Source organism: Hemitrygon akajei, chromosome 9 (genome assembly GCF_048418815.1).
Source record: "Hemitrygon akajei chromosome 9, sHemAka1.3, whole genome shotgun sequence".
NCBI lineage: Eukaryota > Metazoa > Chordata > Chondrichthyes > Myliobatiformes > Dasyatidae > Hemitrygon > Hemitrygon akajei.
Genome location: NC_133132.1, coordinates 63,658,469 through 63,684,506, shown reverse-complemented (window position 1 = coordinate 63,684,506; position 26,038 = coordinate 63,658,469). Strand labels below are relative to the sequence as shown.

Genomic DNA, 26,038 nt, shown 5'->3' with positions numbered 1-26,038 from the left:
TGGAATTCTTTGAAGAAATAACAAGCAGGATAGACAAAGGAGATTCGGGTGATGTGTATTTGAATTTTCAGAAGGCCTTTTGATAAGGTGCCACGCATGAAGTTGCTTAACAAGCTATGAGCCCATGGTATTACGAGAAAGATTCTAGCATGGACAAGGCAGTGCCTGACTGACCGGAGGTAAAGATTGGGAATAAAGGGAGCCTTTTCTGGTTGGCTGCCAGTGACTAGTGGTTTTCCACAGAGGTCTGTGTTGGGACTAATTCTTTTTATGTTATATGTCAGTGATTTGGATGATGGAATTGATGATTTTGTTGCAAAGTTTGCAGGTGATATAAAGGTGGGTGGAGGGACAGATAGTTTTGAGGAAGTAGAGAGACTACAGAAGGGCTTAGACAGATTTAGGAGAAAGGGCAAAAAAGTAGCAGATGCAATACAGTGATGGGAAGTGTATGCACTTCAGCTAAAAAAATGAAAGGGTTGACTGTTTTCTAAGTAGAGAGAAAATACAAAAATCTGAGGCACAAAGGAACCTGGGAGTCCTTGTGCAGGATTCCCTGAAGGTTAATTTACAGGTTGAGTCTATGGTGAGGAAGGCAAATGTATCGTCAGCATTCATTTCAAGAGCAAGGGTGTAATGTTGAGTCTTTTTAAAGCACTGGTGAGGCCCCAGTTGGTGTATTCTGAGCAATTTTGGGCCCCTGTCATAGAAAAGATGTGCTGAAACTGGAGAGGGTTCAAAAGAGGTTCACGAAAATGATTCCAGGTTTAAGCGGCTTGTTATATGAAGAGCTTTTGATGGCTTTGGGCTTGTATTCACTGGAATTCAGAAGAATGAGGGGTGACCTCAATGAAACCTACCAAATGGCGAAAAGCCTTGATAGAGTGGATGTGAAGAAGATGTTTTCTATGGTGGGAGAGTTTAGGACCAGAGGGCATACCCTCAGAATAGAGGGGACGTCCTTTTAGAATGGAGATGAGGAATTTATTTAGCCAGAGAGAGGTGAAACTTGGCTATAGGTAGCTGTGGAGGCCAAGTCTTCATATATATTTAAGGCAGAGGTTGATAGATTCTTGATTGGTCAGGGCATGAAGGGATATGGGGAGAAGGCGGGAGATTGAGCTGAGAGGAAAGTAGCTTCAGCCATGATGAAATGGCAGAGGAGACTTGATGGGCCAAATGGCCAATGGCCTAATTCTGCAACTGTCTTATGGTAAGGGGGAGAAAAGAAATGGTGGACAAACTGAATACGAATTTTGTGTCAGTTTTCATTGTGGAAGAACCAGCAATATGCCAGAAATTTGAGAATGTCGGGCAGAAGTGAGTGTAATTGCTATTACTAAGGAGAAGGTGCCTGGGAAGTTGAAAGGTCTCAAGGTTAATAAGTCACTTGGACAGATGTACTACACTGCAAAGTTCTTAAAGAGGTAGCAGAAGAGATTATGGGGGTGTTAGTAGTGATCTTAAAAGGATTATGAGCTTCTTCAGTGGTTCCAGAGGACTGGAAAATTTTAAAGGTTAACTCTTTAAGAAGGGAGGGAGGCGAAAGACAGGAAATTATAGGTTAATTAGCCTAACCAGTGGGTGGCAAGAGGTTAGACTACTTTATTAAGGATGAGGTTTCAGGGTACTTGGAAGCACACAATAAACTAGGTGGAAGTCAGCATGGTTTCCTTAAGAGGAAATTTTACCTGACTAATCGGTTCAAATTCTTTGAATAAATAACAGGCAGGATAGACAAAGGAGTCAGTGGATGTTGCTTACTTGGATTTTCAGAAGGCCTTTGACAAGGTGCCAAACATGAGGCTACTAAATTAGATAAGAATTATTATATTACAGGAAAAATACTAGCATGGAAGGAAGATTAGCTGAGGGGCAGAAGGCAAAGGGGGCCTTTTCTGGTTGGCTGCTGGTGAAGAGTGGTGTACCTCGGGGTAGGTGTTGGGTCTGCTACTTTTTATGCTATATGTTAATGATCTAGATGATGGAATTAATGGTTTGTAGCTATCATCAAAATGGGGTGGAAATGTGATCTTAGTGATTTTGACCATCGAGTGATTTTTTTGTGTCAGACGGGTTGTTTGAGTATCTCAGAAACTGCTGATCTGGGATTTTCATGCACGACAGTCTCTAGGGTTTACAGAGAGCACAATAAAAAACATCTCGTGAGCGGCAGTTTATGTGGGCGAGAAAGCATCCTCTATAGGTTCAACTCTCATGTTCCCCAAATTGCTTAATCTTTCCAGAACATGTAATTTGATTTGGGTATCATTCTTGACATTTTTTAAAATAATCTCTAGTGTTCTCGTATCTTCCTCATAAATGGGAGCTGTAATTATGTACAATGTAATCATTGTCCCAAGCAAAGGGCGTGTTAAGATAGAAAAGATCAGATTTGACTTTCCCTTGCCATACACAGATTGCCTGCCAACAGTCAGGATACGGCGAGTGAGGAAAATAATATCAATATACATGAAGTCATACTAAGTTATAATTAACCTCCTGCAGAGAGCTCAAGAAAAGGAATAGATAAAGAAGTCTGGGAAAATGAGTATCGAGTTTTTAGATGAGCTCTGGATGTTTATTCCCATTGAAAAGGAAGAATCTTAGTTTTGTTTTTCCTGTCTAAGCAAATCAAAAGGCTCAAAGATGCCTTGCTCTGTAATAGTAAAAATAGGTTATTTACTAGATAAATTGGTTATTTACCTTTTTATGAATTATGCAATTGTGTAAAAGACATTGGCAAGGCCACATTTGGAATACTACAGACAGGTCTGGTCACTTTGCTTAATCAGGAATGGGTGCAAAGTGATTTATATGGGTGTTACTTGGACTTGAGGTGCTAAATTATAAAGAGAGGATGAATAAGCTGGAACCTTTTTCCCTGGAGGACACTGAAAAATTATCTTATAGGAGATTATAAAATCATGAGGGTATAGCCTCAGGTGAATGAGGGTGAGTAGCCACAGTCTGCTCACAGAGCAGGGGAGTCGAAAACCAGAGGGCTTAAGTTTAAAGCAAGAGAAGAAATTTTTTAATTGGTCCTGGGGCAACTTTATCAACACATAGGGTGATGCAATTAGAACATGAAAATTCATATGGATAGGTACATGGACAGGAAAGGTTTAGAGGGATGTAGGTCAAATACAGGTGACCAGGTCTAGTTGAGTCAGAGAACTTGGTTGGCATGGACAAATGGGCTGAAGGGCCTGTTTTCCTTGCTGTGTGTAGCTTTACGATTCCAATCAGCTGTCAAATTTATGATTGTATCATGAAAGTACATAGAGTGGAAAAATGCTTAGTTACATGATCTATTGCTTCAAGTGTCACTCTTCACATTTAAATTTCTTGCTCTTTGTTTTAAACTCTGACCCAGTCCTCCTAATCCCCATCTTGTTTTACACAAGCTCTGGGCTGCCTCTACCAGCCCATCCTTTGCTACCAAGTGTCTGGTTCACCTTAGGCTGTTGCCAGCTGAGTTCTCAATGTGCCCTGGCTTTGCTTTTCAGCTTGATAGTGACAAGGCACTAGAAAGCTGTTTGTAGATGGTGGTAAATCTTAATTCACTGAAGACAATAGATTAGATGTAGACCCTTGAGTTAAAATCAATAAATACTGGAATTACTCAGCAGATAAGGTAGCGTCTGAAGCTAAGAACAAGAGAGTTAATGTTTCAGGTGAAAAATATTTGTCAGAATGCAACAGGAGAAAGCAAGTTGGTTTATTTCCAGCACCTGCTATTTTTTGACTTTCAGATCTAGGATCCTCTGGAGTTTAGCGCAATCAATAACTCGTACCATCAGTCTCAGTATGATAGGATTAAGCCTTAACTTGACATTTATGTAGCAACTAAAATGACATCCTCTGTCTATTGCTCTCAGTATATTAATTTATCAATAATAAATATCAAAAGAGTTCCAAACAAGATGCTGTAAATCCAAGCAACACACACAAAATGTTGGAGGAACTCAGCAGGCTAACCCGAACCCTATGGAAAAGAGTAAACAGTCAATGTTTTGGGCCAAGGTCCTTCATCAGAACTAACAAAAGAGTTGACTTATTTAATGCTGGTAATAATACCATGTGGTAAATTTGTGACAATGCTTATTATAATCCTATTTGAAATTATTTTAGTAAAGTTTACCTTATTCATGCCAATCCAATTAAAATTGTTCTCTTTAGTTTAGTGAAGTTCATGTCTTTGAGCACGTTGATGAATCAGGAGCACACTGCCTTCATATATCAATACCCAGAATAGTTGCAAACCAGTCTGTTATATATTAAAACAGCTTTCATTTAAAAGTTATTTTTCATCTTGAAGACTGGATGAACAGCACATTTCACAACCAGTAGAGCTGCTGTCTCACAGTTGCAGTGACCTGGTTTGATCCTGATCTCCAGTGCTTTCTGTACTTTCCACAGCCTACATTATCAGGAAAAATGCTCCTTGGTTTAGATAAAGCTGTCTTACACTAAGCAGTTGCAAGAGATTGAAAAGAGGTTCAAATAAAATGTAACTGAGGTTGTAAGTTGATGTCAGAGATTAGGAGATATTCTACTTGCATTTGTTTTTAATGTGCTTAGAATGTAAAAATCATTCACTCAGTGCATTTGTGCTTTGCTGATAGTATGCTTGGAATTGAGTGATTGAAAAGTAAGTGTTTAAGAATTGTATTAATTTTGTACGGTGCAACATACGTTGCAATGTTGAGGGAGTGCTGTTTAAAATGGTCTCTTCTGGATATGATGATAAATTGGGGCTGTTTTCATTGGAAAAGGTGTTATAGAGAAAGATAGCATGATATCCACAAGTCCGTGCCAACCATCAAGTACTCATTTTTATATTAATCCTATCCTAACCTATCTTATTCTCCCTCCCACACTTCCATCAGTTCCCCTCAGATTCTACTCCTCATATACACACTTTATAATGGCCAGCTAACTTATATACATGAATGTATTTGAGCTGCAGTAGGAACCAGAGTACATGGGAGACCCATACGGTTAACTCCTTGCAGCAAGCACCTGAGTCTGGGTTGGACTTGGTTGCTGAATCTGGGAGATGAGCAGCTCTTTTCCCTTCACCACTATGCTAGCTTTAAATTATGGCAACATGTCAAAAGAAAATCATGAGTGCTATCACCAGTTTCCCAGTTCATATTTTGTCTATCATTACTTCCAAACATCATCTGCTCATTGTTTTGCTATTGCTGTCTGTAAATTGACTGCTTCCATCCACACGTTTCAACAATGACCTCATATTAGAAAGTATTGTGGTACTCCAGAGGTGTAGTTGACAGCCCTCCCCAGAATTCCTAGTGGCCAGCACTATTTATTGTTCTTGTTTTAGAATATGTTTGTAGGATTATGATGGGATGTTCAAGTTCATTTATTGTTATGTTTTAGCGTGGGTTATACAATTGTAGTCCCCTCATCAACCTTGTATGCAAAGTTGGCTCGTTAGTCGGATCTGCTTACAGCTACGTGACTCAAAAACAAGATCTGTCTTGGGTCAGTATGATTTGGGGTTCAACCGAATGGGCCAGTTGGATTGTTCTGATTAATGGAACCCCAGTTTGAGCAAATGCTGTGTAAATATTGCCCATACACAATTATCAGTTGGCAAGAAATAACAAATCATACACCCCATATAATTATAAAGAAAGTGCATTTACTAATTTCAGCTTTATCAGTTATTAAGAAAAGGGGAAAAAAATAAAAGGGCCCATAACAGTTAAACCAGTCTAAATGTGCACATGGCATCAGAGCTGGTTTGTACAAAAGCTGGGTATGACCGTTACTCACAGTGCTGAATTCTCATCACTAGACACTGGCAGAGCTTCCCATCTTGGACTCCGTCTCGTGAAGCACTCCTTGTAATCGCACCTTCCTGTCAGATTGAATCCTACACCCATCTCTCCTGATTTTATCTATATCTCCCGTCAAAAAGACTTCAAAGATACGTATCAGTCACAGTTCTCTCTCTGCCCAGCTCTCTTGAGCCTTCTCCCAGTTCCACTATCCTGATTGGCTGACATAACATTCCTAAGTTGAACATTATAGCTCCTTATCTTTAGCCAAAACCAGAATATTCTAACAGCAGGACACACTGATTTTACAGAGAGCTATTAAAGGAAATACTCCACAGCATTAGCAGTAGAAATCTTAACCTGTGCTTTACATTCTCCCCCCACCAAAATTAGTCATGTCCTCATGACTTTGAAACTTATCAAACCATTATTAATAGATAGATAGATAGATAGATACTTTATTCATCCCCATGGGGAAATTCAACATTTTTTCCAATGTCCCATACACTTATTGTAGCAAAACTAATTACATACAATACTTAACTCAGTATAATATGATATGCATCTAAAATCACCCTCTCAAAAAGCATTAATAAATAGCTTTTAAAAAGTTCGTAAATAGTTTACTAAAATACATTGAATGGTAACTTAAGCTCAGTCCTAACCCCGGCACTTTAACATATCTTACCCCTGGCGGTTGAATTGTAAAGCCGAATGGCATTGGGGAGTAATGATCTCTTCATCCTGTCTGAGGAGCATTGCATCAATAACAGTATTGAAATGAATTTCATAACTTCAGGACCCCCAGCCTATTTGTAAATAGAAGTAATATATCTCACTAAGGGAATAGACACATTACTCTTGTTTCCCCAGTGCATCATATGCCAGTCTACTCTTGGGTTTCCTGGCTCTCAGACCTTCTTATTACTCATGCTTTATAGCAACCTAACTGAACTCAGTTTCATCCCCAATTACATTGGAACCCGGCTTCCCTTCACTGTCTAGCATCACATCTTCCTGTTCACTGCTAAGTCCTTCCACACTACATCTGAGTCAAGGTTGGGAGATTTGGGAATCTCTTCACCAATGCTTGGGATATTTGCATAAGGTAGCATATACTAAACCCCCATTTCCTCATTCTCTGTGTCCAGACAGAATTTAGTGGTTGGGTCCTTTTCAGGTCTTTCCATTGAAGTTCTCCTCCTCCTGTGCAGAAATCTCCTACTAACTGTAGGTTCCATGTCAGGCTCTGGGTCAACACATACCTCCTGCCCTAGGGGTAAAAGGTGATTCTGATGGAGAATTTTGATAAGGCTATTCCCATCTTCTGGTTTCACCCAGAAAATTGGCACATTTGGCATTTGGCTTCCACTACATATGGCGTACACACCCAGCAGTCAGCGAACTTGTGCTTCCCTGGTAGCCCCAAATTTCTTATTAAAACTCTGTCTCCAGGCTTCAGTTGAGAGAACCTAATCTGTTGATCATATTTCCCCTTGTTTCCTTGAATTTGCTTGGTAGCAGAGACTGTTGCTAACTGATAAGCCTTTTGCAATTTTTTCCTCATGTCAGACACATACTTGAGGTGTGTCTTCTGTGGTAAGTCTTCACTGCCAGCTCCAAAGCAGAGATCTACAGGCAATCTTGCTTCACGCCCGAACATCAAATAGTATGGCATGTATCCGGTAGCTTCACTAAATCAAGTGGCCCCACAGTCTGTAAGTGAGATAATGGAGCAACTCTCGTAGGCAGCATCTTCCACCAAATACATTGGATGCACGACTTACAGTACTCTTCAACCTCAGGCCAATAAAACCGATCGCAGACCAATCCATAGGTCTTGTCAAACCCCAAATGACCTGAAACATCATGAAGTGACTTCAACACAATCCTCCAATGCTTTTCAGGCAAAACTAACTGGGAATGCTGAGGCCTGTCTGAAGAAGACATGACCCTTTATAAAACCTGGTTCAACCCCAGTTTGTCCTATTCTCTCATTATTAGGAGTATGGTAGGGTGCTACATCTTTTCAACTTGGACCGTATCTCATTTTTTGACAGATGACCAAATGGCACCTATACAAGAGTCATCTCACTGGACTGCTGCCAATTCTGCAGGACTCAAGGCAGACAACTTCTTTGTATCCAGAGTGGTCAAGTTGCAATAAACTTGTGGAATGGCACAACCAGATGCTCCCAAATGATCCACAGCTCTATCATGCCATAGCCTTGCCTCTGATTTCCCCTCTGTGGAAAACTGGCACATTGCTTTAACACCAGAGGCAGGAACACTATCCCACTGTCATCCATTTCCAGTACCTCGTGAACATTGGGACAACTCCTACTCACCAATGTTCTGGCTCCCTGGCTGATATTTCAAGCTAAAATGATATACAGTTAACACCGCCAACCAACAATGACCTGTGGCATCCAACTTTACCATGGTCAGGATGTAAGTCAGTGGATTGTTGTCAGTCCTCACTTCAAACTTGGCACCGTATAGTCACTTAAATTACCCACCACAGCCCATTTCAATGCCAGAAACTCCAATTTGTGCATAGCATAGTTTTATTCGTCTGATGAAAGTAACAGCTCTCAATCCTTTGCCCTGATTCTGATATAGAACACCACCTAAACCTTCACCGCTGGTGTTGGTATGCAGTACATACGGCATAGTTAAGTGATGTCTTACTGAACTGGCACTTGTCCAGTGACAGTTTTAACTCTTCACCTTTCAGGTGGTCTAACACCTTCAGTAGCTTTGTCTCTTGCTCCCCCAGGGTAGACCTGAACACAGTGAGATCATCCAAGTACACCAGTACCTCAAGCAAGTTCATGTCCACAGTAGTCTTCTCCATGACATGTTGAAAGTATCCAAGTAGCTATATGGATGCAGTCTTCTTGTCAGCCTCACTCATGGGTATCTGATAATAGCCACTCCTTAGATCCAACACACTGAACCATTTTGCTCCACTCAGGCAGACCAGAACATCCTCAGATCTATTGTCAGGGACTGTACGTTGGTTCAGTGTCCAATAGTTAACACGCGTTTGTACCCTCCCGTTCTCCTTCCTCACCACCACGATGGGTGACGCATAGCGATAATTCCAGCTTCCTTTAGTTTCATACCGTAAGATATAGGAGCAGAAGTAGGCCATTTGGCCCATCGAGTCTGCTCTGGCATTCAGTCATTGGCTGATCCAATTCTTCCAGTCTTCCCCACTCCCCTGCCTTCATCCCATACCCTTTGATACCCTGGCTAATCAAGAACCTATCTATCTCTGCCTTAAATACACCCAATGGCCTCCACAGCCACTTGTGGCAACAAATTCCACAGATTTACCACCCTCTGACTAAAATAAGTTCTCCACATTTCAGTTCTAAAAGGACATCCCTCAATTCCGAAGTCGTGCCCTCTTGTCCTAGAATTCCCTACCATGGGAAATAACTTTGCCATATCTCATCTGTTCAGGCCTTTTAACATTCGGAATGTTTCTATGAGATTTCCGCCCCCCCCCCCCCATTCTCCTGAATTCCAGGGAATGCAGCCCAAGAGCTGCCAGATGCTCCTCATATGGTAACCCTTTCGTTCCTGGAGTCATTTTTGTTATCATCCCTGGAATCTTCCACCTCCGCTGGTGCTAGTCATCGAGACCTTTCTCTGAAAGGGGTGCCCTCAGTCACTTGGATAGCAAGGCCAGTACTCTTGGAACAACCCACATCAAACTTGTTAGTAGAAAAGACATCTTAGAACTTCAACATCTTCTTCGTTAGTCCCCTTTTCCATCCCTCAGGTACTGGGGAGTCACCAAAGTTGATTGGCTTTGCTGTTAACTTTCCTGTTCAAAGAGATTTTCTCTCTCCTGGTTTTCACCAGAAAACTAAATGTTACAGTCACCAGGAAAAGATGTGCCATTTGCATCCTATGTCTAAGGGTGACCTCTCTTTCTGAGATGATTTTGACAATCACTGTCATCTTGTTTATATGTACAGTGGAAGGTTTCTGTAATTCAGCTCTCACCAGCACCCCAGCAGGTAAGCATGACTCTTCTCCATGAATCTGAAGAGCATCCAGCAGGAGGGCCTCAGCATCAGCATTCCAGGGAATTTCGGGTTTCCCATCACTCGAGCTACTTCCCCAGGATGTAACATGACAGGTTTGGGCTGGGAGTACCATACATTTCCTCGTTTATGCTCATTTTCCTGCTTAGGAGGAATTTGCACCTTCTCAAAAACAGTGCTGAACACCAGGTGAATAGACAAGGGAAGGACACATCTTATGAGACATTCAAGTACTTAAAGCAATCATGTCATGTGACAGCGTGCCCTTCATAACTTGTTCCATCTTTAATTGATTTATCTCAGCCAGTTGAATGGCCCCTTTATGACACAAGCAATGCCAGTGTCTCTCTAACCTGAAAATGTAGGCAGTACATTTCTCCCCTTTCTCTTGGGATGTGTGCCTGAACCTCATCATAAATTCCGCAGGGCTGACCGTCATGCCAAAAACATGTTCTAACACTTGCAGGTAGCCCATGGATGTGAACTCCAATTTGAGTGAGTGTTGTTTAATTACTGCCCATACATTATTATCATTCGGCAAGAAATAACAGATTGTTTTCCACATACAATTATAAAGAATGTGTATTTACTAATTTCAGCTTTATCAAACAGTTGTTAAGAAAAAAATAAATAAATGGGCCTATAAGAGTTAAATCAGTCTAAATGTGCACATGGCGTTGGAGTTTGTATTGTCCAAAAGCCAGATATCACCGTTACTCACAGTGCTGAATTCTCATCATCAGATACTGGTAGAGCTTCCCATTTGGGCTCCATCTCGCAAAGCACTCCTTGCAATCGCATCTTCTCGTTGGATCGAATCCTATGCCCATCTCTCCCGATCTTCTCTGCATCTCCCGCTCTCTCTAGAACCTTCTCCCAATCCTACCATCCTGATTGGCTGGTGGTGATGTTCAACATCTCCTAGTTGAACATCCTAGCCCCTTATCTTTAGCTGAAACCAAAACATTCTGCCAGCAAGACACACTGCTTTAAGAGAAAGCTGCTAAATGAAATACCCTACAGCATTAGCGGCAAAAATGTTAACCAGGGCATTACACAGTCATTCACTTGTGTATTTGTGGGTCACCCTGACTGTAAATGGGGTGTGTAATAACCACACCTGTGACTGTGTGGGTTCTCTCCCCGGGTCATAGCGCTAGATCTGTCTTTGTGCTTGTTGCAATAAAGATGTCATTTGAGATAAACGAGCTTTTCTCGTCTGTCATCATGGACCAAATGTTTACCACGTTATTTTGTTGCATGTAAATCATGAGAAAGGTGCCATACTGTATAAATGCAAATCTTTCTCACCATTTGTATAAATATGTAATATCCAATCCAATAGTTTGACTCTATTTATATAAATCCAGAATTTAAAACTACAAGGCAGAAAAAAAATAAAAGTCCGCAGTATCAGCACTGGAGAGATGAGTGTATGGTTAAAGGCTGACACTTCAGTACCATACTGAAGCTGGGTTGCAGTGTTGGAAGGTGCAGTCTGAAACATAGGAGATTTGGAATGACCTTATTAAAGTGTTCAAAATTATGGGAGGCATAGATAAGGCAGATGGTAACATTTTTTTCCCCCGGGCAGGGGTGTTCAAAACTAGGGGGCAGAAGTTTTGGGTGAGAGGGGAAAGGATCTGAGGGATGTCTTTTTCATGCAGAGTGTGGTGAGTATATGGAATGAGCTACACACACAAAATGCTGGAGGAACTCAGCAGGCCAGAGAGCATCAATGGGAAAAAAATACAGTCAACGTTTGGGCTGAAACCCTTCAGCAGGACTGGAGAAAAAAATGCTGAGGAGTGGATTTGAAAGGTAGGGTTAGGGTAGAGAGAAATGCCAGACTTTTGGCGAAATTTGGAGGGATGAACAAAGAACTAGGAAGTTGATAGAAGAAAGGGGGAGGGGAGGAGCACCAAAGGGAGGTGATGGGCGGGCAAAGAGATAACATGAGAGAGGGACAAGTGGACAGGAAATGGTGAAGGGGTGTGGGGGGCATTACTGGAAGTTTGAGAAATCGATGTTCGTGCCATTAGGTTGGAGGCTACCCAAACAAAATATAAGGTGTTGTTCCTCCAACGTAGGTGTGGCCTTACGGAATTAAAATGGGTGACCACTGGGAGATCCTGCTTGTACTGGCAGATGGAACATAGATGTTTGGTGAAGCGGTCTCCCAGTCTAAGTCGGGTCTCACCAATATACAGGAGACTGCACCAGGAGTATTGAACACATTAAATAACCCCAGCAGCCTCACAGGTGAAGTGTCGCCTCACCTGGAAGGACTGTTTAGGGCCCTGGATGGTAGTGAGGGAGGAGGTGTAGAGGCAGGTGTAGCACTTGTTTTGCTTGCAAGGATAAGTGCCGGGAGGGATAAATGGACAATGGAGTCACATAGGGAGCGATCTCTGCAGAAAGCATAAAGTGGGAGGGGTGGAGAGGAAAAGATGAGTTTGTTGGTGGGATCTTTCTCACTTTCTCTGACTTCATGTCCTGCATCTTTGACTTTATCACGTCCTGCAAGGATCGGAAGATCTCCCATCTGCAGACCACAGAACCTGTTGTCTCCCAATGCCGGCAGGCCTGGGTGCCTCCAGACCGCGATCTCTGCCGCTGATCTCAATGGCTCTGACTGACTTTAGAGCAGACTCAAAACCCAGACTCCACTGCCATCAATGCAGGTTTCAACTACCTCGGACATCGCCAAAGTGCTGACTGCACAACCTCCAACTCCAGGCTGGGTCTTCACACACTGCTGCTGGAATCTGTTTCCCTTTTCGCCACTACCATTCCACAATTTTGTCTCTCTCCTGGGTCCTTGAAGACTCCACCTTCCTCTGACCCCACCATCCCTGAACCCTCCAACCTCCCTCCCCCCCCCCCCCGATGCCAACTCTCATCCATGCTAGATTTTTTACCATTCTCTCCGACTTTCCCTCTCTGAAACAGAACATTCTGTCCTTAGTAAGGGCCTCACTTTTGTTCCCCTGTGCCCACACCTCAGAGAGTTCCGTGCCACCACGATGCTGAGCTCTTCTTCTGACGCCTCTATCTCTGAGCCTATTTCTTTGGCAAGGGCTTTCCACCCCACACCAATGACCCCTTCTCCCGTCTTCAACCCTCCTCTTCTTCCTGGACACCCTGCCCTGGTCTTCTTCCTGCTCTGGACTTTTTCAGTGTCAACTGCTGATAGGACATTAACTGTCTAGGCTTAACACTCCTCTCTCCTATTCCAACCTCACTCCTTCCGAACGCTCGGCTCTCAGAAGAAGAATCAGAATCAGGTTTATTGTCACCAGCATGTGTTGTGAAATTTGTTAACTTAGCAGAAACAGTTCAATGTAATACATAATGTAGAAGAAAACAAACAATAAATAAATAAGTAAATCAATAACTGTATACATATATTGAATAGATTAAAAGTCATGCAAAAACAGAATTAATGTTAAAAAAAGTGAGGTAGTGTTCAGAGGTTCATTGTCCATTTAGGAATTGGATGGCAGTGGGAAGAAGCTGATCCTGAATCACTGTGTGGAATTAAGTCAAATCAGACACCATATAATTTCAATCAACCATTTCTTCTTTATTGCGACTTCAGCTGGCAAGAGATCCGAGATCTACAGTAGGCAAGAATCACCCTCTTGCTGACTGGACTTCTCTCCTAGGATCTCTATCTTACATACAGATACCATCCCTTTTATACAGGTATTTTGCAGAACACCTAACAGTTACAACAGTTTTTGAGTTGCTTCTCCTTAAGCAATCAGCACAGCAAAAGGTCCATATTTGTCCATGTTTTAGCCTCGTATGCAGATCTAGGTGCAAAGCCTGCTCCGACAGTTTTGACCACAGGTTAATTATAAAGCAAGTTAATTATAAAGCAGGAGCAATCTTAAACAAAAAGGTGACAATACACTCTGCCATACTTCGCATACATGACTGACTAAAATTTGCCATTTCAGCAGAACAGCTAACAACCTTTTAGCCTTAAAAGGGAATAATAATGCACCAAGAAAACCTTTAGCCGTAAAAGGGAATTAGACAGTACCTCCATTACATTATCAACTGAGTATGTGCCTTCCGGCTTCTGTACCTCCTACCTGATGGTAACAGTGAGAAAAGGGCATGCCCTGGGTGCTGGAGGTCCTTAATAATGGATGCTGCCTTTCTGAGACACCGCACCCTAAAGATGTCCTGGGTACTTTGTAGGCTAGTACCCAAGATGGAACTGACTATATTTACAACCCTCTGCAGCTTCTTTCGGTCCTGTGCTGTAGCCTCCATCCCCCATACCAGACAGTGATGCAGCCTGTCAGAATGCTTTCCACGGTACAACTATAGAAGTTTTTGAGTGTATTTCTTGACATGCCAAGTCTCTTCAAACTCCTAATAAAGTATAGCCACTGTCTTGCCTTCTTTATAACTACATCAATATGTTGGGACCAGGTTAGATCCTCAGAGATCTTGACACCCAGGAACTTGAAGCTGCTCACCTTCTCCACTTCTGATCCCTCTATGGGGATTGGTATGTGTTCCTTCATCTTACCTTTTCTGAAGTCCACAATCAGCTCTTTCGTCTTGCTGACGTTGACTGTTAGGCTGTTGCTGCGACACCACTCCACTATTTGGAATATCTCACTCCTGTGAGTCCTCTCGTCACCACCTGAGGTTTTACCAACAATGGTTGTATCATCAGCAAATTTACAGAAGTTATTTGAGCTATGCCTAGTCACACAGACATGGGTATAGAGAGAGTAGAGCAGTAGGCTAAGCACACACTCCTGAGGTGCACCAGTGTTGATTGTCGGTGAGGAGGAGATGTTATCACCAATCTGCACATTTTGTGGTCTTCCAGTTAGGAAGTCAAGGATCCAATTGGAAAGGGAGGTACAGAGGCCCAGGTTCTGCAACTTCTCAATCAGGATTGTGGGAATGATGGTATTAAATGATGAACAGCATCCTGGTGTAGGTGTTTGTGTTGTCCAGGTGGTGAATTGCCATTGAGATTGCATCTGCTGTTGACCTATTGTGGTGATAGGCAAACTGCAATGGGTCCAGGTCCTTGCTGAGGTAGGAGTTCAGTCTAGTCATGACCAACCTCTCAAAGTATTTCATCACTGTAGATGTGAGTGCTACCGGGCGATAGTCATTAAGGCAGCTCACATTATTCTTCTTAGGCACTGGTATAATTGCCTTTTTGAAGCAAGTGGGAACTTCTGCCCGCAACAGTGAGAAGTTGAAAATGCCCTTGAATACTCCTGCCAGTTGGTTGGCACAGTTTTTCAAAGCCTTACCAGGTACTCCATCATGACCTTCTGCCTTGTGAGGGTTCACTCTCTTTAAAGACAGCATAACAACAGCCTCTGAGACACCAGGTGCAGCAGGGATTTTCACAGCTGTGGTTATATTCTTCCTTTCAAGCCTTGTTTGAAATTTTTTCTTTGCCCTTGAAATAGCCCACTGCAAATCATACCTGGTTTTTTGGTACAAACCTGGGTCACCAGACTTAAATGCCATAGATCTAGCATTCAACAGACGACGTACCTCCTGGTTCATCCACAGCTTTTGGTTTGGGAATGTACAGTAAGTCTTTGTAGGCACACACTCATCCACAGAGGTTTTAATGAAGTCGGTAACAACTGCAGCATACTCATCCAGATTCGAAGATGAATCCCTGAATACTGTCCAGTCCACCAATTCAAAGCAGTCCTGTAGGCGCTCCTGTGCTTCCCTTGTCCATATATTCTTGTTCTTCACTACTGGTGCTGTAGTCTTCACTCTCTGCCTTTACTTATGAGTAACAGTGGTCCAGTATGTTGTTTCCTCTGGTACTGCAAGCGATCTGTTGGTGGTAATTGCTTAGTGATTTTTTTTCAGACTGGCTTGGTTAAAATCTCCCAAAACATTAGGGTAATCTCCTTTTGGGAGATTTTAACCAAGCCATTCTGAAAAAAATCACTAAGCAATTACCACCAACAGATCGCTTGCAGTACCAGAGGAAACAACATACTGGACCACTGTTACTCATGAGTAAAGGCAGAGAGTGAAGACTACAGCACCAGTAGTGAAGAACAAGAATATATGGACAAGGCATTAGGGTGCACTGTTTCGTACATTTTGATCCCATTGCTCAGATCATCTAAAGCCTGATTGACATTGGCCTGAGGTGTAATATATACTGCTACCAAAATGATCCCGGAAATCTCCCACGGTAGGTAAAAAGGACTGCTAAATATTCCAGGTCTGGTGAGCAGAATTGGGACAGCACTGATATATTTGTGCACCAAGAAGAGTTGATCATGAGGCATACTCCTCCACCTCTGCTTTTGAGAGACTCTATAGATCTATCCTAACAGTGTATAGTAAACCTATCGATCTGAATCGCTGCATCCAGTACGGAAGGGGTTAACCAGGATTCCGTGAAACAAAGGACACACTTGGTCCTAATGTCCCTCTGATTCAGCACCCTAGCTCAGAGATCATCTATTTTATTCACCAGAGACTGCACGTTTGCCAGCAAGATAGTCAGTATTGGGAGTTTAAAACCCCATTTCCTTAAACGCACTTGTATCCCTGACCTGCAACACGTTTCCTACCTGGGATCCATCCACAATCAGCACTGCGTCCATCACTTCTAAGCAGCGATAGTTTGTTTAAGCACATTAAGACATCCTTGTTGACTGTACTGACCTTGGAAGCAGTTGTGCTTTTTTGCTGTATCATGCTGAAATGAGAATATTTAATCATATCCATCAAGAGTTCTGCTACACAAGTTGGCCCTAGGTACCCCAAAAGTAGAGGTTCTATCTCCACTCCCTCCGCACTAATCCTAACCTCATCATCAAACCTGCAGATAAGGGAGGTGCTGTTGTAGTCTGGCAAACTGACCTCTACCTTGCTGAGGCCCAGCGCCAACTCTCAGACACCTCCTCTTACTTACCCCTCAAACAGGACCCTACAAAGAAACATCAGGCCATTGTCTCCCACACCATCAGCAACCTTATCGACTCCGGGGATTTCCCATCCACTGCCACCAACCTCATAGTTCCCAAACCCCACACCTCCCATTACTACCTCCTACCCAAAATCCACAAACCTGCTTGTCCATTGTTTCAGTTTGTTCCCCCACTGAACTCATATCTGTAAACCTCGACCCTGTTTTATCCCAGTCTGGTTTAGTCCCCTCCCACCTACAGCTGTGACACCTCACATGGTCTTGATCTTTTCAAGGATTTCAGGTTCCCTGGACCCCATCATCTTATTTTTACTATGGATGTCCAGTCCCTGTACACCTCCATCCCCCACCAGGAAGGCCTCAAAGCTCTCTGTTTCTTTCTGGATACCAGACCCAACCAGTTCCCCTCTACCACCACTCTCCTCCACCAAGCGGAACTTGTCCTCACTCTAAATAATTTCTCCTTTGGGTCCTCCCACTTACTTCAAACAAAAGGGGTAGCTATGGGTTCCAGCTAAGCCAGCCTGTTTGTTGGCTACATAGAACAGTCTATGTTGCAAGCCTACACTGGTGACCATCCCACACTTTTCCTATGCTACATCGATGACTGCATTGGTGCCTCCATGTCTAGCACACAATTCTCTAAAACTTCCACCACCTCCAACTGGATCCCACCACCAAACACACCTTTCCCTCCCCCCACTTTCTGCTTTCCACAGGGATCGCTCCCTACGTGACTCCCTTGTCCATTCGTCCCTCCCCACAGATCTCCCTAATGGCACTTATCCTTGCAAGCGGAACAAGTGCTTCACCTGCCCCTACACCTCCTCCCTCACTACCATTCAGGGCTCCAAATAGTCCTTCCAGGTGAGGTGACACTTCACCTGTGAGTCTGTTGGGGTCATGTACTGTATTTGGTACTCCTGGTGTGGCCTCTTGTGTATCGGTGATGTAGATTGGGAGACCGCTTCACTGAGCATCTACGCTTCGTCTCCCAGAACAAGCAGGATCTCCCAGTTTTAATTCCACTTCCCATTCCCATTCTGTATGTCCTTCCATGGCCTCCTCCACTGTTGTGATAAGGCCACACTTAGCCTCCAACCTGATGGCATGAACATTGATTTCTCAAACTTCCAATAATGACTCCACCCACCCCCTCCCTTCACCATTTCCTGTCCCCTTGTCCCCCTCTCATGTTATCTTCTTGCCCGCCCATCGCCTCCCCCACTTTCTTTTTTCTTCCATGGCCTTCTGTCTCTTTCACCATTCAACTTCCCAGCTCTTCGCTTCATAGGTTTCACCTATCACCTGGCATTTCTCTCTCCCCATATCTACTCCTCAGCGTTTTTTTCTCCAGTCCTGCCAAAGGGTTTCGGCCCAAAGTCTCAACTGTACTTTTTTTTTTCATAGACCTGCTGAGTTCCTCCAGCATTTTGTGTGTGTTGCTCAGCTTTCCAGCATCTGCAGACTTTCTCTTATTTGTGATATGGAATGAGGTGTTAGGTAAAGTGGTTGAAGCAGGTTCAGTAGAACCATTTAAAAAGCACATGGAAGTTCTGAGCCAAATGCTGGAAACTGGGACTAGCAAAGTGGACACCACGGTCAGCATATATTGGTTGGGCTAAAGGGCCTTTATCCCTGCTACATTGCTCTATGACTATCTTTTAGGTGAGATACTGGACTGTTGTTTTGTCTGCTAAAGAGATGTGAAGATGTAAGGATCTTGTGCATTATTCAGAGCATAACAAGAACTTTTGAATTGTAATCGTTTTTTGTAATAAAAATTCTTTGGAATATGAAAGATGCTATATTAATGCGGATCCTCTAGTAAAACGGTGCACTTGCATTCACAGGTGGAAAAAAGAGCAAGAAATGAGACAGTTCAAGATACAGCAGGAAATAAAACAGATGGCCGAACTCCGAGAGAAGGATGTCATTTTGAAAGAAAACAAGTGGAAGATGTTAGCTGAGACACAAAAAATTAAAAAAAAGGAAAAACTAGATCAAGCTAAGTATGAAGCTGAAATGCGTAAATCTCAGCAGAAGCAATTGTGGAAGCAAACAGAAGCCATCAAGCAAGATAGCAAAGAGCACGAAGTACAGGAGTTACAGGCAAAGCTGTCAAAAGCCGCCCAGAAACGGCTTCTGAAAGAAATGAGCAACCAGAATAAAATTAAAATGGAGAATGAGCATGAGAAGCTGAAACACATGATGCTGAAAAATGAGATTGACAACCTGACCAAAACTGAGGAGTTGATGGTGAGGATGTCACTAGAGAGAAAGTTTTTAAAATTTAAGGAAAACCACAAACATTTGGTGGAAGAAAGAAAAAGAATGCTGAAAGAAAAGGCAATTAAGGAAGAACACCAGATACTGCAAGCCAAGCTAAAGGCCGAAAAACTAGAACAGGAGCAGAAAGAACGCAAGGAAGTGTTGGCTGAAATCTCTGAATTTAAAATTGAACAAGCCCAGAAAACTGTGTTGAAGAGCATCCAGAATAAAGTCCTGCAGGCTCAAAAGAGCAGATCAGAAAAGGAGAAGATCCACCAGCAGATCAAAAAAAGGGTTGAGGAGGAGGAGGAAGTATACAGGCAAGCAATGAAAGCAACTATTGAGAAGAAAGACAAGAGAACTGAGGAAATTTTGAAAGTAAAGGAAGCAACTATTGAGGAGTCCCGTCAAGCTGCCAGGGCAGCCTTCCAAATGAGGGAACGAGTGAGAGAGCATATCAACAGCCGGTCTTTTGATCAGATGGCTATGGAAGCTGAGCTTTGGGCCAGCTTAGTGAAAAAGATAGCATATTAATATCTGAAAATGAGTAAGTAGCTAGAATGGTAATTTTCCTTCATAGATATGTTCCTGTGTAAAGGGAATGATTTTGGGCTTTGAAAATTAAGAGAAAATTTTACTTTTAGACAAGGCATAAACATGGACACTTGTGTACTGATTAATTGTAGACCATGGGATAATCAGTTTTCTCAAGGAAGTTAAATATTCTGGGGATCTATTCCAAGATGTTTTCTGTGAATTTTGATATGTGGCAGGATTACAGTTAAGTGAAAATTCCTGAGGCATTTTCATGACCACGTTCATAAATGAGTGTTTTGAAGCTGTAGAAAATATTGGCCCCATTGTCAACTAGACAGTGCTTTACTTGAGAATGATTTGATATCATATCCACAGAGCAAGTTCCTGTATTGCTTTTCAGGAAGGAAAATCTGTGAACTTTGGGCTATCCATAAGAGATGTCATTTTCATGGTATTTAAACTCTTTTCCTGTGCAATGTTTCGGTCACTGGCACAACAATCTGTAGGAGGGACTCAGTAGGTTAAGAAGTATCTGTTGGATGTGTATGGGAGGGAGGAATTATCAATGTTTCATTTTGAATACCTGAATCAGGACTGAGGGTGAAGAGGTAAATATGACTGCTATAAAGAGGAGGGGGAGCTGGTAAGACAGACGACAGAGGTGATTGGTGGACTGTGGCGGACTTAAAGGATGACAAACTGATTGACCCAGATAGGGAAGGGGATGGGCTTTGGTGAGGAGAGAAAATACAAACAGGGTGACCTGAGGAGCACTGGAAGAAGTGGGGAGAGAGAGAGCAAGAATGTGTTCTTTCTTCCTGTCTCCTTCCAATACTCCTTATGTTCCTCTGTTTGTTCCCTTCCCCAACGGTCCAACTCCATCGTCCATCTCCATCTCCTTGCCCATTTCACCCACCTACTACCCACACATTTCAACCACTAGTTCTTCCTTTCCCGATATAGTTCTGGTTCTTCCTGCCCTTCCACCTCTCTCCTAATCATTTCCTCTATCATCACCCTATTGGTCAAATTCCAATACTCGTAGCCTTTGTGTTCCTGCTTATTACCCTCCAAAACTGTCTCTACCTTCACCCTCAGCTTCCCCTCCCCACCCACTTCCTGGCTCCATCCTCCTTTCTTTGCCTGCCTCTATTATGTGTCCCAACTCCACTCCTGCCCTCTTGTCTCCCCTACCCACCCACACCTCTTTAGCAATCACCCCTGGTCTGACCATTCCTTCTTCCCGGTTGGGTTGAGTTGTTCTCCGATCTAGGCAATTTACTTGCAAAGTTTCGTTCCCCATGCAAGGAGACATTGTCAGTGACCTGTTGATTGTGGTGTGTCCTCTTGAGTAATTGGCCTTCATATACTTTTCAATCAGGTGATTGTCATTTCAGAAACCCATTTGTGATGTGGGGAGGAAATCTTATTGTTGGTTGGCTGCGTGGTGAACTTTGTGCGGTGTGGTCTGGAATTGACATAAATAGGATCGAGGTCTACGTGTTCGTTTACAGAATTTTTAGTGGAAAACCACGCTTCTCTTGCAAGCTGCATGGTTAAATTTGTGCCCTTTTCGATCTTTGTGGGTAGAGATTAGGAAGATTTAGTCATGTCGCTTTACAGCCAGTTGATATTCATGGATCCTTGTTTTCTCCCAGTTTGGCCAACATAATGTTTGCTGAAGTCTCTGCGTTAGAACTTGTAGACCAATTTGGTCCTGTCTAAAAGCTTGATTCGTTCTTTTGATCTGCAAAGTACTTTCCTCCACCCATAACTCTGATGCAGGATTTTGACCCAAGGCATTGAGAATTTCTCCTCACCCCATACAGATGCTGTGAGTTCCTCCAACTAAACGGTTGTTACTCTGAGTTTTAGCATCTGTGGTCTCTTGTAACTCTCTGGTCATTAGCTATTGTGATGGTGTACAAGGGAAGATAAAGACAGGTTTAGTTTTGCAGAAGTCTGATCTTGGTCAAGCTATGCAAGAACTGAAAGCTTCCACACTGCTGTACATCTGATTGCTAGTCTCTCCTTTAGTCTTGTGTTTTACCACATGCCTATCCCCTCACCTACTGCTCCTTCAGTCTGTGCATTACTGCTTCTCCTGGTTGTCATTCCACCACCACTCTTCCACAAGCACGCACAGGCAGACACAGACACACAGAAAGACAGGCAGGCAGACACACACACACACAGTGTTTCATAGGGACATACACACACACGACAGTCTCTCTCTGACACACACAGGCATTGACACACTCTTTCAGAGGGAAATACATACACACAAACACACGCCAGTCTCTCTTGTAGAGACACACACAACAGTTTCACAGACATGCATACAGACACAAGACAGTCTGTCTCAAAGACAGACAGACAGACACACACAATGATGGAGTTTGGAGTATAGCGTCTGTTTCAAATGTCTACTGTTGGGCATGTAAGTTATGTGATCTGTTCAAAACAGTTATCTGAGTATAATTAGGACATCAGCATTGAAAGTGCTAGGCTGGGAGAGGATGCTGGCATTAGTTTGATTATCTTGCCAGGAAATTATAGTTTGCTGAGGTAGTGGTGATACCTTTCCATTGCTTTCAAATGCCTTTTAGCAGTAGTCCATGTTACAGAAATGCATAGTATGGCAGGATCACTGTTGCCTAGGAAAGATGAACTGTGTACTGAATTTGAAATCTTGATTATCATTCATTCTGTTCCCAAGTTGTCCAAAGGCTTCTGTGGCACACAAAGGGTTAAATTCCTTTGCTATCTGTTTTCATTGAGAAGTTGCCCACAGAAATATGAAAGTGTTGGATTAGTCAGTTACTTGGCTCTTCAAGCTTGCTTTGCCATTCAGTATGATCATGGCTGGCTGTCTAGCTCAATGTTATACTGTATTCTTGTTTCTCTCTCCACATTCACTGATGACTTTGTGCCTTCTCCTTAAATATATTCATAACTTGGCCTCTACAACCTTCAAATTCCACAGGTTTACCACACTGGGTGAAGAAATTTCTCCCCTCTGACCAAAATGTTTTGTCCCATGTGCTGGGACTGTGGCTCCTTGTCCTGGACTCCTCAATCAGAGGAAACATCCTCCCTGCATCTAACCTGTTTTTTAAAAAATATATTTCTGTGCGATTTCCTTCTGAACTTGAGTCCAGCCTGTCCTCAGTCAGTGGTCTTACTGCCCCAGGAATCAAGTGTAGAGGACTATCTTTACACTCTCTTTAAACTGGTCACAAGAAAGCTCTGTATAATTGTGATGAGATCCACATCCCTTTGTACATCAATATTACCCTTCTATTATTATTTAAATAGTGCTCAATCTTTACAGTTTGCTTAAATGGTACCTTTGTGTTTATGCAACTTATACTGTATCTGCCTTGAATCTGACAGTCAACTTTTTTTCATATCGTCACAATTCACAATTCAAAGCCCTGTCCCCAACAGCAAGGTTTATGTCATTGGCAAACTTCTCAGCATCTGTAGATAAAGAGCAGTAAGCAACCTGCTGGAGGAACTCAGCAGGCTGAGCGGCATCTGTGGAGGGGAAGGAGGTTAAAAAACAGGGGCATTCTGTTTAAAATAATTGGGTGAAAAATTGTGGAAATTTTTTTCTCTAACAGCGTGGAAGTTCAAGTTCTGCATGCAGGGGTTGTGGAATTGGAACTCATTGCCTGAAAGTAGAGCCAGGAGACCTCATCACATTTAAACAGTACCTGAAGGATTGTAAACGGCATAGCTGCAGTCCTAATGCTGCAAGGTGGATTTGGCCTGAATTGCTTCTTTGACTAGAATTGACATGATGGATGAATGGCCACCTCCTGTGCTGTAAATTTGCTATAAGAGACAGATTACTGTTTTGTTATGTAGAACCTTGATGGAAGTTTCATTAACTTGGCTTTGTTTAGAAGTTGGAGAAACAGAAGTGGCTAACATTGAGAGATGTTTTGATGAGTCAGCCTTTATGTCTACTTTGCATGAGGTTACTGTAGTTTCTGGCTTCTTTGAAAATTCTTTGTATTCCTAACATTTGTGATGTAATACTGTGTGTCCATTTGTTTTTAGTAGAAGACAGGAGCTCTAAAAATCAGCACAGTGAACCTGATGCACAAAATGCTTTTAGATTCTTAATTGTAGTCTATGTGTGAGATGTAATGGAACTGAAGCATGCACTCAGTAGACTGATAATAAAGTTGAGAACAAAGTTAATTCCATTAAGAAAAACAAATATTTTACCCACTAATGCAATTAATTTCCATCTGATCTTCATTTAAGCTCTTATCCTTTAGAATCATATTTGTTTTTTTTTGTTTCACTGCAGCTTTGTAGGATATAGTAGCATTAGTGATGACTCTCCACTATAAGGGCAGGAACTCCAACTGCAACATATGAATTAATTACCAACAGAACCTGATACAGTAAGGTCAACCAAATCTCTGATGGATATGTGATAGTGATTTGGCACAAGTGTTAAACGGTCTACGCCTGTCTCCCGCAGGCTTTTATCTAGTTTGCGTAGTAAGATGATATAGGTCCAATCTTTGAAGCCGTGAAATCAAAAATGTTCCATAAAACAACTGCAAACTATCTTGTTTTCCCCATTTACTGACTTCCTCCTTTTCATCAGGACCTCTTTGTGCCATGAACCATTCTGCTGCCAGGGACTGGAAGGTGGCCAGGTACCTGAAATTCTCCTGTGGCTTTTTGTTTTGTCTCAGTAAATTTGCATGTGGTGTTGTTAGGGAAAGAATTTGATCTTAAAAACTTCCCATGTTGCATGTTTTTGCTCTATATGTTATGTGGCATTGGTAATCTTTTTGCAAAGCTATCAGCACAATTCCTGGGATTCTCAGTAGAATTTAAGATGGAGAGTAATCATAAAATCAGCTAATGATACCTCTGGCTCAAATGGTTGTGCATTTGACTCCTCCAGCCATTTGAGCCCATGTTCTACAAATCTTATTGTAGAAATGCTCCATTTTTGAAAGTGCATAGGATATCTGTATCTTCCATTGTCTGGGTATTAAATTCTTCTGCTGACCTGAATATTATTCTCCCAAATAATACAGTCGGAAACTTAAGAACTATCTAATGTTAACATGTTTGTGAGTCCTTGTAGCATGCAAATAGCTGCTGCATTTGCCTCTATAATATTGCACTTCAATGTACATATTTTTGTCAAACACTTTCAAGGGTGTTGGTGCTTTTAATGAGGGAGTGACAATATTGGAATGTTTAGTTAAGCAGATGGCTAATTTAACAATGACTTTTTTAGATTTTCCAAGTAGCACTTTGCACATTGTCAGATGCATTTTATTAAAACAGATTAGAATTTTCACCTAATTTTAGTCTGAATTTAAGATCATGACTGTTTTATACATTGGGTGCTACAGAGAAGTTGTAGAACTGACTAGTAACTTTGCCGTTTAAGGCCACAGGGATTTCTTGTTTATGTCGTACTACAATTTTGTCATGTTCTGGTGGGGTCAAATGTGCAATTGGAGTCATTGGTTTATGGTGACAATAAATCAAATGTTTGTTTTATTACGTGTGTCTTGTGAAACACTGTGTGGAATTCCATCTAGACTAAACTGGTGGCCTTTTTTGGTGATTTATCAGGTGCATAGAACCATAGCCCCTCTCTCCGCCCTTGGTAAAGTAGTACTCTGTTCCTAATATTGGGACTTTATTTCCCATGTCAATGTATATAGTTATATTTAAATAAGTCATGTGGTATTTTTATACACCGAGGCTTTCCTTAAAGCAATTTTATTTTTATCAAGGACTGGTGCCTCTATATATCTTGTAATATTGTTTGACTTTGTCTTTTGTTTCATTTATTATTGTTTGACAAAATACCTTCAATAAAATATTCTTAATCAAAACTCTTGCTTGTTTGTAAACCTGGTTGAGCAGGTTTGCTTGGTCTTACTTCTTGTTAGATGTTTGAAATTATTATGGAGGTCTCGGTGTCCTTTTTTTGGCAAGGAATGGGATGCATTTCTTTGGTGACCTGCCTGGGTTCAGGGGGTGGCTTGTTCCACTCTGGTTCTGTGGGTCTGAGTTGGCTGATGAGGGAGAGCTGAAGGATAGCTGAAGTGTAAAGTGGTGGACGCCTGCTCTGGCTCCCAGTTCAGAGTCATGGTTCTCAATATTATCCCAAATGCATCTTCTCCACTTCACGTATTTGTGGTTCCAAGGTTCACAGGTGTCAATGGAGATATCATACTTCTTCAAACAAAGCTTTGAGCAAATAAAGTCTTCTCAGGCTTCCAGCAGGTACGGTATACATTTTAACTGACGTTTCAATGACAAACTCTGCCAGCTTCATCAGGGATGATGCCCAGGCATATCTAGTCTGGTGGTTATATATTCTCTCATTGTCTAACCTTCCTGAC

At 42.2% G+C, this 26,038-nt stretch overlaps 1 protein-coding gene across 2 annotated transcripts in view; it reads left to right on the top strand.

Annotated features, from left to right (window-relative positions):
* LOC140733178 (coiled-coil domain-containing protein 185-like) overlaps positions 1 to 25,525 on the top strand; it is a 56,679-nt gene extending 31,154 nt beyond the window's left edge. For both annotated transcript variants that reach the window (XM_073056136.1, XM_073056135.1), the window contains exon 3: positions 18,683 to 25,525. In XM_073056136.1, coding sequence (XP_072912237.1) covers positions 18,683 to 19,634 — 952 coding nt within the window. In that variant the 3' untranslated portion in view covers positions 19,635 to 25,525. The remainder of the gene's footprint in view (positions 1 to 18,682) is intronic.
* The last annotated feature ends 513 nt before the right edge of the window (positions 25,526 to 26,038 follow it).